The 15858-nt window shown below is 34.2% G+C and overlaps 1 protein-coding gene across 6 annotated transcripts in view; it reads right to left on the reverse strand.

Moving 5' to 3' along the window:
• ST7L (suppression of tumorigenicity 7 like) overlaps nucleotides 1-15858 on the reverse strand; it is a 59908-nt gene that overhangs the window by 39718 nt on the left and 4332 nt on the right. For 4 of the 6 annotated variants that reach the window (XR_004234019.1, XR_004234018.1, XM_031967304.1 and 1 more), the window contains exons 3-5: nucleotides 13709-13871; nucleotides 8209-8263; nucleotides 5553-5668 (exon numbers count right to left, since the gene is read on the reverse strand). Coding sequence is in view for 4 of the 6 variants with exons in the window: in XM_031967304.1 (XP_031823164.1) it covers nucleotides 5553-5668; nucleotides 8209-8263; nucleotides 13709-13871 (334 nt within the window). In the remaining 2 variants the exon portion in view is untranslated. The remainder of the gene's footprint in view (nucleotides 1-5552; nucleotides 5669-8208; nucleotides 8264-13708; nucleotides 13872-15858) is intronic. The other 2 variants (XM_031967306.1, XM_031967305.1) reach the window with 2 other exon arrangements.

Raw genomic sequence — 15858 nt, forward strand, 5'->3', positions numbered from 1 at the left:
TATGAGGATATATTCTGATGGAAGTGGGTATCTTCAACAATGAGAAGATCCAATTCAGTTCCAATTGATCAATAATGGACAAAATCAGCTACACCCAGAGAAGGAACACTGGGAAATGAATGTGGACTACTTGAATTTTTTTTTTTTGTTTTTCTTCCCAGGTTATTTTTACCTTCTGAATCCGATTTTTCTTGTGCAACAAGAGAACTGTATGGATCATTACATTGAATTCCCAGTCCCTATATTTATGCACACCTGCATCTTTGATTTCCTTCACAAGCTAATTGTACAATAATTCAGAGTCTGATTCTTTTTGTACAGCAAAATAATGTTTTGGTCATGTATACTTATTGTGTATCTAAGTTATATTTTAATATATTTAACATCTACTGGTCATCCTGCCATCTAGGGGAGGGGGTGGGAGGGGGGTAAGAGGTGAAAAATTGGAACAAGAGGTTTGGCAATTGTTAATGCTGTAAAGTTACCCATGTATATATCCTGTAAATTAAAGGCTATTAAAAAAAAAAAAAAAAGAGAGAACTGTATGGATCTATACGTATATATTGTATTTAAGATATATTTTAACATGTTTAACATGTATGAGACTGCCTGCCATCTTAGGGGAGAAGGTGGAGGGAGGGAAGGGAAAAGTTGGAACAGAAGTGAGTGCAAGGGACAATGTTGAAAAATTACCCATGCATATGTTCTGTCGATAAAAAGCTATAATTAAAAAAAAAATCTAATCAGGCTTGATTTTAGGATCTAGGATTTTTGGGACAGTTTCTTCTAGAAATCATCTGCATATAATTTACATTTAATGTTTTGATAATATGTACTCATTATCCTCCAAGAGAATACGAGCTTTTTAAAAAGAGGGACTGTTTATTTTTGTTTTCTCATCTTCAGTGACTAACACAATGCCTAGCATAATATATAGTAGCACTTAATAAGTGCTTATTGAATTTTTAAATATAAAATTACATTTAATTTTCACAAAAATCTGCCTCCTCTTACCTATGTAACTCCTCAGTAAAACCCTTCTTACAAACATGTACAGTCAAGCAGAGAAAATTCTTGCATTGGCCATGTTCAAAACAACAAAACAAAACAAAATTATTTCCTCTGCCTTCTCAGTCCATTTTCTCTGTTAGGAGGTTGGGAGCATGTTTCATTATTAATCCTCTGGAATTGTGGTTAATTATCTCTTAGCTGCTAAATTCCATGACTTTTTCTCTATCCTCATTGTTTTTGACCTATCTGCAGCCTCTAACAAAGTGCATCACTCTCTCCTTGACAGAAATACTACGCTCTCCTGGTTTTCTACTACTTATCTGATCACTCCTTCTCTGTCTGCTATGCAGGATTCTCCTCCAGATCACAGCTCCTCACCATAGGTTCCCCTGGAGTTTTGTCTTGGATCCTTTTCTATTCTCCTTTCAGCAGCTGCACTGATCTAAAAATTATGATCTCTATGTTGATAATTCTCACAGCTACCTTTCCTGCCCCAATCTTTCTGTTTACCTGCAAACTCATACCCCCCAAGTGTCATTTAGCCATCTGCGACTAAATTTCCAGGAGACACCTTAAATTCTACATGTCCAAAACAGAATTCATGTTTCCCTCTAACCTCTCCTCTCCTTCTGTAGGAAGGGTTAGGGTTAGGGTTTTTTTCAATTACAACTTTGCAGCATCTCTTGATATACCCTCTTTTCTCCTCTGATACTGCTCCTACTGTGATTCAGGCCCTTATCACCTCACACCTAGACTACTATAAAATCTGTGATTGGCCAGCCTGACTCAAATCTCTTTTGAATACAATTCCAATCCACCCTCCTCCATTTAATCACTAGTGATTTTCTAAAACTCAGGTCTGATTATGTCACCTTTCTACCTTCTCAATAAACTCCAGTGGCTTCCTATTGCCTCCAGGAGCAAATACAAAGTGCCCAGCTTGGCATTCAAAGCCCTTCATAACCTGCCCTTTCCTACCTTTCCATTCTTACACCTCACTGGGTAGCATGTATTCTTCAATCCAATGTCATTGGCCTCCTGACTGTTCCATATCTTTCTGCTCCAGGCATTTTCTCTGTTTCCCTCCTTCACTTCAACTACTGAACTTTCTAAAGGTCCCAACTAAACTCCCACCTTCTGTAGGAATACCACTATAACCCTTTTTAATTCTAAAGTCTTCTCTCTGTTAATTACTTCCTATTTATTTATATACAGCTTGCTTTGTATATTTTCTTATCCATTAGATTATAAACTCCTTGAAGAAAAGAATTATGCTTTGCCTCTTTAGTTTTAGTATTTAACATACTAAAAGCACCAGAGTAGGCATTTAATAAATATTAACTATTAATCAGAAATTCTAAGTCTTTCAAAGTTGTTTGTATTTATAACTGTTGTTGTTATATAAAGTGCTCCTCTGGTCTGCTGACTTCACTATCCATCAGTTCATATGTCTTCCCAGGTTTCTCTGAAATTATCCCCTCCACCATTTATGGCACAACAGAATTCTATCATATTTAAATACTGTAATTACAGTATTTAGTCACTCAGTTGGTGATACTCCTCAGTTTCCACTTTTTTGCTACCACAAAAAGGACTGCTAGAAATGTTTTTGCATATTTAGGTCTTTTTCTTGATCTTCTTGGGGCATAGAGTTAATAGTGATATTGCTAAGTCAAAGATTTTTGCACAATTTAACAACTTTGAGGACACGAGTCCAACAGTATATTAATTTCCAGAACAACTCTTCCAGCATTTGTCATTTTCCATTTTTTTTTTTTTGGTCAATTTTGCCAATCTGATGGGTATGAGATAAAAATTAAGAATTGTTTCAATTTGAATTTCTCTAATTATGAGTGCTTTTGGAGCATTTTTTTCATGCAGTTATTGACAGTTTGTATTTCTTCCCTTAGGGACTATCCATTAACATTTAACCATTTATCAATTAGTTAGTGGCTCTTAATCCTTCTGTATCTTAGAAATGAGAACTTTATCAAAAAAAACTAACCATAAAGATTTTTCCCATTTGTCTGTCTTCCACTATTTGCCGATTGATTTTGTCTACACAAAAGCTTTTTCATTTTAGGTAATCATAATTGACCTTTGACTTGTGACCCTTTTCTATCTCGTTTGATCATAAAACTTTTCCTTTATCTTAAAGCTGAGCAGAGGTAATTTCTTTCTTGCTTCTCTAATTTGTTTAAGAGGTTATCCATAATTTATACTTGTCAGGTACCCATCTGAAACCCATATGGTCTAAGTTGTTGAGTATATATACCTGTTTCCTTCCAGATTGTTTTCCAGTTTTCCCAACAGTTTTTGTCAAATAGTGGGATAGCTGAGATTTATCCTTGGATTTATCAAATACTAATTTGTTGTACTCTTATGCTTTTATATATTGCGCACCTAATTTGAACTACTGATCAACCGATTTCTTGACCTGTCTCACACTTATTTTAATGATTACTACTTTGTAGAATAGTTTGAGATCTAATATTGTTGGGTCTCTTCATTTTCATTTTTTTCAAATTTAATTCCCTTGATATTTTTGACTTCTCATTCTTCCATATGAATTTTCTTAATTTTTTTTCTAGATCTATAAAGTAATCTTTCTGTAGTTTTGTATGGCACCGAGTAAGTAAATTCATTTAGGCAGGGTTGTTGTTTTTATCACATTGGCCTATCCCCGAACAATTAATATTTTTCCAATTATTTAAATTTGTCTTCAATGCAGAACATTTTATAATTGTGTTCATAAAATTTCCATGTGTCTTAGAAGGGGAACTCCCAAGTATTTTATATTGTTTGTAATTATTTTAAATGTAATTTCTCTTTCTATCTTTTCCTGATGGATTTTGTTAGCAATATATGGAAATGTTGATGATCTGTGTAGATTTATTTTATATTCTACAACTCTGCTGAAATTATTTCTACTAACTTTTTATTTAATGCTAAGGTTCTCTAAATAAACCATCATATCAACTGCAAAAAGAAAAATGTGTTTCCTCTTTGCCTCTGATTATTCCCTCAATTTTTTTTCTTGTTATTGTCATAGCTAGAATTTCTAGCATTATATTGAATGGTAGTGGTAAGGAGTATCCTTGCTTTATCTGTGATTTTACTGAAAAGGTTTTTAGTTTACCCTATTACAGATAATCCTGACTCTTGATTTTAGATAGGTACCATTTACATAAGGAAAGATTAATTTTTTCCTGTGTTTCTTAATGTTTTTTTTTTAACAGGAATGGGTATTATATCTTGTAAGAAGCTTTTTCTACATCTATTACTTTCTTTAATGATTTTCCTAACACTGAACCAGTCTTGCATCCCTAGAATAAATCCAGTTTAATCATAGTGTAATATTTTTGTGAATGCTGATTGAATATTGAATGAATGTTGAATCTATGGTTATGCCATACTGCTAGAAGTTATATACCTTTAAGGCATTTCTTCTACTTTGTGTTTCTATTTACAATTTCCACTACCTATATCTATCAATTGTCTTGAGTTCATACACATTCATCCCAACAGAAATGTTTTATAGCAAACAATATTTTAATGAAGACACAACCTCTATCTTTAGACTGTGTGGTTTTGTTTGTTTCCTGAAGAGTTTTATTTTAGGACAGCAAAGTAGCACAGTGGATAAAGCACTAAAGTCAGAAAGTTCTGATTCAAATCCATCTTCACATATTTACCAGCTGTTTGCCTCAGTTTCCTTAACTGTAAAATGGGGATAATAATAATAATAACGCCTACCTCCCAGTGCTCCTGTGAAAATTAAATAATACTTGTAAAGTAGATGTTACATAAATGCTAACTTAAAGCATGCTAATTATATGTTAACTATAATGCTAATTACATATGTTTTTTAATCTTTTCAGTAAGAACCATTGATCTTTTCTAGTAGTTTGCAATGCTAATTTACTCTCTAGGCAAAGTACAACCTAATTTTCTGCCCTATTTTCCTCCTTTTTAACCCTGTTACACATTTTTTTTAGATAATCATTTTCTATTCTACACTGTATGTAGTCTATGTACGATTAAGTCATTAATGTAGTCCATCTGACAACTGACTTCCTTTGGATAATAAAAGAAACAACTTCACAAAGTTTATTAAATACTGTAGCATCTTTTTTTTCCTCAAGGAAATTAACAGGAATGTCAAATAAGTTCCAAATTCCAATGAAAGTTTCAACTCAATCTGAGTTTCTTATACAAAAATTTTTTTACCATAATCAAGAACTGTAAAGAAAGAGCTTACACATGATAAATGTGAAAATATGTTTAGAAGACCTGCACATATTTAACCTATATTGGATGACTTGCTACTTAGGGGAAGAGGGGGAAGCAGGGAAGGAGAAAAGTTTGTAACACAAGGTTTTGCAAAGGTGAACATTGAAAACTATCTTTGCATGTATTTTGGGGAAAAAAAGCTATTATTATAGTAAAAGAAATGAGAAAAGAGCATAGAAACCTTTAAATCATTTCCATAAGCATTACTTCCCTTAATATTATGAAGAGGGGAAAAGGTCACTCCCCACCTGTATCTGAAGGACGTAGAGAATCAGTATCACAAGTGAAAAAGGTCTGATGATCCTGAGCTGACAAGTTCATGTCATAATATGTAAGTGGTTCCTTGCCCGTCACCCATGTATATCTTTATCAAAACAGAAAAAAACAATTCAAACAGTATAGTAGACAACCTACTAAATTCAAAAGAGACAATTTTAAATGCTAAAATGTGCTACAGTCAATATCATTTTTAGAATATATATAATTATATATTTATTATTTACTAAAATAATTTATTGATCTCCTAAAAAAAAAGAAAAGAAAAGAAAGAAAGAAAAATGAAATCAGAAACAGAGGTAAATAATGTAGTGTGCAAAAAATGTTGGACATGTTGTCAGAAGTCCCAAGTTTGAATCCCAACTCTGATGCTCACTAGGTAATTGTAGCAGATGTAAAATGAGGTTAATAATATCTATACTATATCACAAGACTGTTCTAAGGGAAATAGTTTACAAATCTTAAAGTGTTATAGAAGTCTGAATTAGTATATTATCACAGTACCTATCACACTGTAGGCTCTTAGTAAATGCTATTGATTACTGACAAAAATCACAAGTAATTTAAGTCCTTCTCTTATCAAAGTTCTTAAGAAAAAAAAAAAGACCTCAAATAAATATTCTCCAAATTATCAAAAGATTCATGAAAATATTGCTATCACTGCCTGAGAAATTATTTTAATTTGCCTCAAAGTGAACCACAGCATTTCTCAGTCTCGAAATGGTCAAATAAAATACAATAATGACCAAAACTGAAAAGTAACATCCAGACAGCAAAACTAAAAATACATGTTTCCTAAATAGTGTAAAAATGCCCAATATTATTTAAAAAGAAATAGAAGAAGCAGTATAGGTAAAACCTATATAGGAAAAACCACCAAACACACACACATACACAAATCAAAAAAGCAAAAATCAGGAAAAGCACATAAAACTAAAATCAAGTGGAGTCCTTTAATAAAAAATTTATATTCAGAATGAAATAATGTATTCAGAAAAAACTCTCCCATTCTGAAATTTAGGGTGTAATTGGGAAATACAGTGACAACTAAAATGTTCTTTTATTCTGATTGTTTCTGAACACTTTCTGCAAAAAATTCTTCAAAATATCTATGTCCTAAATTGTTTATCAAGAGAATACTTGCATAATGATAAATGTTGGAGACTGTATGAAAACTGAGACACTAATACATTGTTGGTAGAGTTGTGAACTGATCCAACCATTCTGGAAAGCAGAAAGGATGCCCAAAAGGATATCAAACTGTGCATACTCTTTGATCTTGCAGTGTTTCTACTGGGCTTGTATCCTAAAGAGATCATAAAAGAGGGAAAAGGACCCACATGTGCAAAAATATATACAGCAGCCTTTTTTGTAGTGACAAGGAATTGGAAACAGAGTGGATGCCCATCAATTGGAGAATGGCTGAATAAGTTATGGTATGTGAATGTTATGAAATATTATTGTTCTAGATCAGCAGGATGATTTCAGAGAATTCTGGAGAGACTTACATGAACTGATGCTAAGTGATGTGAGGGAACATTGTACATAGCAATAGAAGATTATGCAATGATCAATTATGATGGACGTGGCTCGTTTCACAATGATTCAGGGAAATTCCAATAGGGATGGAGAGAACCATCTGTATCAAGGGAAAGGTTTATGGGGACTGAGTGTGGAAGTCAACATAGTATTTTCATCTTTTTTGTTGTTTGCTTGCTTTTTGTTTTCTTTCTTATTTTCTTCCTGTTTTAATCTGATTTTTCTTGTGCAGCACAATAATTGTAGAAATATGTATAGAAGGATTGCACATGTTTAACATATATTGGATTATTTGCTGTCTATGGAAGGGAGTGAGGGAAAAAAGGGAGAAAATAATTTGAAACAAAAGGTTTTGCAAGAGTGAATGTTGAAAACTATCTTTGCATATATTTTGAAAACAATTAGCATCTTCAGGGTTGTTGTGAGAATCAAATGTAATTAATATATAATGAAGCAAATGCTTATTACAATGGGCAAAAAAAAGAAAGAGAATACTTGTTTTGAAGGAATGCTTCTTGTTTTTGAAAGAAAAATGTTTATCAGATTTGAGCAAAATATAAGCCCTTCAAGGGTAGGATTTTTGTCTCTGTGACCTTGATACCTAACATAGCACTTTGTACACAGCAAGCACTTAATAAGTATTAACTGAACTATAGGAAACAGTAATAATAATGCTTCTACATATACTTATTGTGTATCTAATTTATATTTTAATATATTTAACATCTACTGGTCATCCTGCCATCTAGGGGAGGGGGTGGGGGGGGGTAAGAGGTGAAAAATTGGAACAAGAGGTTTGGCAATTGTTAATGCTGTAAAATTACCCATGTATATATCATGTAAATAAAAGGCTATTAAATAAAAAAAAAATAATAATAATGCTTCTACAAGTTAAGCCTTAGGTAAATGACACTGCCTCAATAAATTTTAATTTTTGTCATCCACAAATGGGGCACAACTGCTAACACATTTCACAGAAGAGTGATAATTTTAATATTCACAAAATATGGAATATTTCCAAAGTACTTTTTATCAGGAACTAAATATCTAAATTACTAATATGTTTAAAGTTAAATTAAGATATAATACCTTCTGTATTCAGCCCCTCTGAAAAGATTTAAAGGGTTTCGCCATACCTTGCATTCTGGAAAAGTAAAATGAAAACATATTTAAAAAACTGAAAGCAAAACTATATATGACAATTAAAAAAACAACACCTGAGCACAAGGGAGACCATTCATTCATTCATTCATTCAGCATACATTTACTAAGTACTTTCTACTATGCTAGGTACTATGGGGAAAACAAATCTGATTAAGAGATCTTACACTCCAGAAAAAGAGGTAAGACAAGATATAGTCTATACCTAGACTATAAAGAAACAGGTAAAATATTCAAGAAGTTCAGTGAAAGAAGAGTTAATTTTCCATTAGGAGAAAACAGAAAAAAGTTCAAGGGAGGGAGCATTATTTTCAATTGAGCCTTGAAGGAACAAATATTTATGAATGAAGGCAAAGAAATGGAAAATGTAGGATGTATAATAGAATAATCCAATCTGTCTAGAGATAAAGAAAAATCAACAAGTTAGGTTGGAAAGGCAGACCAGCTCTAGAAGAGCTTTGAATAGTAAGCAAACAATTTATCTGACAGCCTGCAAACTCTCAAACAGTCTGCAAAACTTACTAGTGCTAAAATCAGATTAATATGTAATTGGGAAATTTTAACAAAATAAATAAAAATACCATACAATATAGATGTTAATTTGGGAATTTCTAAGTCAATACAGGCATTCTTTTTCTATTTGATTTTGACTGTAGAGGTTTAAACATTATTCAGTAGGCATGAAAAACTATTTAAAGTTTTTGAACAGGAGAATAACATTAATTATGTTGCTTTAGGAAGACTTCCATAATAAATATCAGTGAGGACAGAGCATAGAAAAAAAGATTTCCATAGAAATTACAGCTATTGTAAAAAATAACTTATCTTTTAGTTGTGGACAAATAGAAAAAATATGTTCTACCCATGTGCATTAGGCAATAATTGCTTCTCTTTTTTTCTGGTCATTCATGGGATGTTAAGTCCATAGATAAAATTGCTACCATATCTCCCTGCACTTCTGTAAGACCATTAGCTTTAATTTTCATTTGATTTTTTTTAAACCAAATCATCTGGCTCCGAAAGTTTTTGATTTTATTTTTAAGCAAAATTAATCAAAATTACCAAGCTTGTAAAATAGCTTATAATTTTTTTAAATCTTCCACTAATACTCTATTTAAGAAACTAGTTGGCATAGTCAACACAGCTTGGAATCAGGAAGATTTATCTTTATGTGTTCAAAGCTGGCCTCATACATTTACTAGCTGCGTGACCTCTGACAAGTCACTTAACTCTTTTGCCTCAATTCTTCATCTATAAAATGAACTAGAGGAGGAAATGACAAACCACTCCAGTATCATTGCCAAGTAGATCCCAAAATGGGTCACAAAGAGTCGGACACAACTGAAATGATGGAACAGCATTAATTTTTTAAAAAAAAGTTCTATTGTGCTGCTTCATTTTGATGTAGTGACATCCCTGGATTCTAAAAGACTACATTATTAAAGTTCTTACAGGGTTGATGCCACTAGAAATATTCCAAATACAGACCAATGATGGACTGTTGTTCAGAGCCCAGTCTAAGTTCAGAAAAGCTCATCACCATAAGACTAATCAACGGGCAATGAATTCCTTGGATATGAAAACTCAGGAAACTGTCTCCTAAAGTGTGATTTGAGGAAGTAGGAAGCTACATTGATGGGAATAATATCCATGGTAATAAATCACACATCTTTTAAAGCATTATTACAAAAGAATTAGATTATCTGTGTAGAGCAGAAAGAAAGCAGTAAAACCAATAATCCCCAAGTCATCTATATCTGGCGACAGAATAAATCATTTTTCACATGTCCCGATGAATTCTTTCTAATTATGTTTGGTTTAGATTAATAACAGCGGGGAACAAAGACAATGTATTTTTTAATATAGCAAAGCAAGTCTAGATTTAAAAGTCAACTACGCATAACCAAGTCCCTGCAGCTCCCCTACAGAAAGCAGAGGAGGGCAGAGCAACGATAGTGGGGTAATGGAAAGCAATACTGTCTAGTTCTTCTCCACAAACTCCTCCCTAATAGATTTACAAAGTCCAGATGGAGAAATCCAGAAAGAGTCCTTTGTCCAGAACAGCTCAGCACAGGGAGATAACCAAAGAGGTCTGTGCTCACCAGGGACAGGGCTAGGTAAGCACTCCAGCATCCAGGGAGAGGCTCCAGGGCCCAGACCATTGAGGCCCTTAGACAGGTGTCCTCTCCATCACCCGTAGTCACAAATCCAGGCTGGAGTGAAAAGGAGACTTGCCCGTGGTAGTGTACAGGCAGGTCATGGGTGGTGTATGGAGAAACAAAGAAGCACAGAAGCCAGCAGGACCCCCAGAGAGCCAGCCTGCAGAAGAACAACCAAGTAGGAAATCCTGGAGCAGAGGAGAGCCTACCATTCAGTCACTCTGAGCCTTCAGAACTTTCCAGCTGGCTCACTGACGCCAAGTTCAGCAGCAGCTAATCCTGCACAGTCTCAGGCTAGAGAAGAGCCATAACATCTGACCAGGTTCAATTTCTTTAGGGAACAGATCCCCACTGTGTTAGAATAACACAACACTCCCTACCCAAGAAAGTAGCAACAGGACCAACCTAGACCTCTCCAGAAGTACCACAGAACCCCATCCTAAGATCTCCTTGAAAGTCAGGAAAGGAGCTACAAAAAGGGCAAACAAAAAAGAACTTGACCATAATGAGCTATGATGATGACACACACACACACACACACACACACACACACACACACACACACACACACACACTGACTTCAAAATATCAATAAGATGTCTCAGAGAAAAATATACTTTGAGCACAAATTTCAATTAGAATTCCTAGAAAAGATGAAATAAGAGTTTTAAAATGAGTTTAAAATGTTTTTTTATAAATGGAGAGAGTTGAAGAAAATAAACTAGAAAAGAAATAAGAACTGTGGAAGAAAAAAATGGAAAGGATTAACAGCTTGTGACAAAAGTACAAAACCTTGCCCAAACAACAAACTCTGTGAAAATTAGAATAGACCAAATGAAATCAATAACTCAGTAAAACAGAGTCAAGAGACTGAACAAATAGAAAAAAATGTTAAATATTTCATAATAAAAATAACTGACCTAGAAAACTGATCAAGGAAAAAAATTTTAAGAAACATTGAACTATGACTCTTATAAGCAAACAAAAAGAACCTAGGCATTATATTTCAAGAAATCAAAAAGCTAAATTGTCCATCTAAAAACCAGAAAGTAAAGTGCAAATAGAAAGAATCCACCTCCTGAAAGAAAAGAAACCCAAAAAAGAAAACTCCTAGGTACATCATAACTAAAATCCAGTCCTTCCAGGTAAAACAAACAAATAAATAAATAAATGCTGGCAGCAATTAAAAAGTAAGAATCTAAGTACTAAGGAGCCAAAGTCAAGATCACACATAAGACAGCAGTCACAACTATAAGGGAGCAGAGAGAGCTTGGAACACAATGTTCTAGAAAGCTAAGGATTTGAGCTTACAGTCAAGAATGACTCACCCATCAAAACTGTGTATATTGCTACAGGGGAGGAAATGGGCCTTTAATGAAATAGAGGACTTCCAGGCATTCCTGATTTAAAAAACTAGAGCTGTAGAGAAACTAAGTACAAACAGAAAGGAAGAGAAACATGAAAACGTGAATGAACAATGATAAAGGACTAAACAAAGATACACGACCAACAATTGAACATGGGAAGATGACACATGTATCTCTTTTAGGAGATTCAAACTGACAAGGCCAGGGAATGGTTCTGTGATGTGTGATCCTAAGAATGAAAAGAGAAGAAAAGGGATATGGGGGGACAGGTTGAAGAGGGAAAGGAGTGGATGGAAAGAAGGGAACATAATCAGAGTGAACAAATTATTGTTTGCCCCTCATTTTCAAAGAGACCAATGACACCACAGGTGATGCCTTGACTTGGGCATCCATTGGATTTAGTGAGGCAAGATGGCACAAAGGTGTCTGTCTCACTCTCTCTTCGGGCAACCTAAATCCAGCGTCAGGGAAAAGTCAGGAAGCCTGATGGTGGGCAGCAGATGACTTTGCCACCTTCAATGACCGACCAAGTCCTAAGCTCTCATCTTGCCTGCTCCAGTCCAAGGTCCAGGGAACTAACTGGTCTCATCTGCCCATTCCACAGGGGATGTCTTCTCATGCTGGAGATTTCCCCCCTCAACTCTTCGACAGGCTTAAGGCTCCTAAGTTATCCTAACTCAGTTTAGCCCGCTGGCTGAGGTTTCCTGAGGCTGCTGAGCACACCATAGGAGAGAGCAGGGAACCCCCAAAGGGCTATAGGCAGCCGGGAAAAGAACTCTGCAAGCTTTTGCCCCAGAGGAGCTGGTGCTCCCTACCTATACAAAAGGGAGGAGAGGCTGGATACCTGAACCTCACTCTCACCTGAATTGGTCAATAGAAGGAAGAACTGGGTACAGAAATACTTTTTACTGAAAGGAGAAATCAAAGAGAAAGGGGGAAAGGGGAAGTAGGAATTAAAGGGAAGGTAGGTGAAGGCAGGGATTAGTCCTAGGCAAAACAAATTCTAAGGATGTACACAATTTTGTTATGGCTTATTTTTGAGGTGACAAGAAATGAGAACCTGAAAGGGTCCTTGTCCACTGGAGAATGAACAAGTTATGGTATATAAATGAGATGGAATATTATGGTGCTGAACTCTAATCACTGACCTTATTAATAACTAACCAGAAATCCACAGGATTAATGATGACATGCTACTAATCTCTTGAGAGTGTAGAATGAGACAAATATGTTTTAGGAAGTAGCCAATGTGGAAATTTGTTTTGATTGACTACACATGTTTGTACAATGGGTTTTGTTTTTCTTGTATTCACAATAGGAGAGAAGGGAGAGCTTGGTATAGGATTGTGAGAAGGCTCTTAGAAGAATAAAATAAACAAAACTATATGCACATACATACATATATATGCATATATATGTGTGCATACACACATATACAGTAGTAGTGCAAACACAAGTGCATGCACACGTATATGTAAAAAGAAAAATTGGAAGCTCTGATCATCACACTGACCAAGCAGAAATCCTGAGGACTCAAGATGAAATATGCTGCCCACCTCCTAACAGAGCTAAGGAATTCCTCCTAAATTGAGACATATTGTTCAAATGTGGCCAATGAGAAATTTTTTTTTGTTCAACTATGCATACTTCTAATAGGGATTTTGTTTTAATTTCTTCCTCAAGGTGGGAAAAAGACAAATGAGGGGAAGAGAAGACTGGTGTTTATTTGAAAAATAAAATAAAATGTAATAAAAAAATAAAAGCTAAAGAAAGAAAAAAAGGCACTTGCCTAATTTATATAGATAGATAGATAATTTTTTAAAAATCAAGATTAAACAGATTAGTCACCTATTTATATAGATAGATAATTTTTTTAAAATCAAGGTTAAACAGATTAGTCACCTGACAAATTCTGCCTATTGGTATCAGCTTCCCTGCCACCAGAAGGAGAACCTGGCTCTGGAACATTATTCTCTGTCCCTCCAATGAGTGGCCGCAAATGGCTTATAGATACTTGCTCAATAAATGATGTACCATACTTGCGGAAGTACCACCATTCAAATATCTGTAACAAACAGAAAATAGTACTTAAGCCAGATTCGGTCACCACACACACAAAATCAAATATAACTTTTTTTAAAAGTTGTTCAGATTTAGGTCAGTATTTTAAAGCCAGTTTTTGTTCTAAAAGCAAAACCAAATACAGCATCTCCCAATAAAGTACACTAAACAAAGAAATAATTCCTTTTCTATAATTAACATTAGGTTTTAGACAAACTCAACTTAATCCAGAAGATACATAATCTATGAAAACTTCAAAAACAATTAAAGTCGTACTTATATTTATTTTTTCCAAAATTTATTTTGAATTATTTAAAATCCAACACTTATTTTATACTGTATTATTAATAGTACATAAAGATTAAGACTAAGAATGAAATAATGCTGAAACGCCTGAGTTATTTAAAACAAGCACAAATTCAGAACAGTTGAAGTTCCACATTGAACATATTCAAAAAATGTAGTAATCACTACTTTCCTATTTCTATAGGATAACAAAAGCAACAAATTGAAATCCAAAGGAAAAATCTGCAGGCAACTCATTACAATTCTTTATACTGCAATGTTAAAGTGACCTTTATTCTAAAAATGGTCAAACTAATTCTATCAAATTACACCCCCTCCTCCACTCCCCCTTCAAACGGTTTAACAGAAAGAGATCAAAGTCAGAGCTCCTAGATTTAAATCCCAACTCTGCTATTTTGTGACCTCTACCAAGTTAAACTGTCTTGGCTTCTGTCTTCAGTTGCAAAAGGAGGGTATATTAAATGACTTCTCAGCGTCTTCCAGGTCTAAATCTATGATCCTCTATATATCTGAATGTTTGAAGGATGTATGATTTCTTTATCATAGGGAACTCCAAGTATGAGAACTCCCTTCACTCTCAGATGGCAATTAGTCTATCACTTAGTAGATAATTCCTAAAGAATTGCTTGAGCACACACAACTAATCAATATCAGAGCCTGGTCTTCTTAAATTCAAGGTCAATATTCTATGAACTATTTTGCTATCTTACTATAGATTCCACTTAGTCATTTTAAATGACCAGTTTTCTACATCTTAACTACAAAAATTTAAGTATAAGAGGCTCTTATATAAATTTCTTTCAAACAACCAACTGAAAAGACATTCTTTTTTGAAGTTTTATTTAAAACATAAAACCTACCTAAAATCAAAATCACAATCATTACTTAAACTTTAATTGTAACCATATACATCTCAAACAGATAGATCATGCCTGAATAAAATCTTCCAAAACTTCAGTAATTTTTTTGCTTTAGTATGCACCATGACAAATATATTCTAATTACTAAGAATTAATCTAAAAATTAATTAAATTCTAGGTTTAAACTCTCAACTTTCAGCATACCATAAATGAATTTATATAAATATAACTCCCCATCATCCTGATAGCCCAGACTAGAAAACTTAGTATCACCTTTAACTACTCTTTCTTGCTCACCAGCCATATTCAACCACTTGCAAGTATTGTCAGTTCTACTTCTAAACTATCTCCTATATCCATCCCTTGTTCTCTATTAATCTGATGACCATCCAAGTTCAGGCTCTAGTTATCTCTTACATAGAATTCTAAAATACTCTGCTAAATGGTCTCCCAGGCTTCTCTCCATTTCAGTTTTCAGAAAACTATCAAAATAATCATCCTAATGTGTAAATCTGTGTCCAAAATACCACCACCTAAAAATATTCAATAATATTTCCAGTGCTTAGGAGATAACATTCAAACTATTTAGCCTAACATTTAAGGTGTCCTGCAGCCTAGCTTCATTTCACATACTTCAAGCAAGTAGAACTAGTAGCTATTCCCCAACCTCATGCTGTTTTCTTTGCATTAGGCCTTTGCTTCTTGTCCTGCATGCCTGTAATATTCTCTCATTTCTTCATCCTAGGAAAATCCTTGTTTTCTTTCAAGCCCAGCTCAAGGGTCATCTCCCCATGGAGCCTTTCTGGATTCCTTCTCCCCAAGGGA

Source organism: Sarcophilus harrisii, chromosome 4 (genome assembly GCF_902635505.1).
Source record: "Sarcophilus harrisii chromosome 4, mSarHar1.11, whole genome shotgun sequence".
Classification (NCBI taxonomy): domain Eukaryota; kingdom Metazoa; phylum Chordata; class Mammalia; order Dasyuromorphia; family Dasyuridae; genus Sarcophilus; species Sarcophilus harrisii.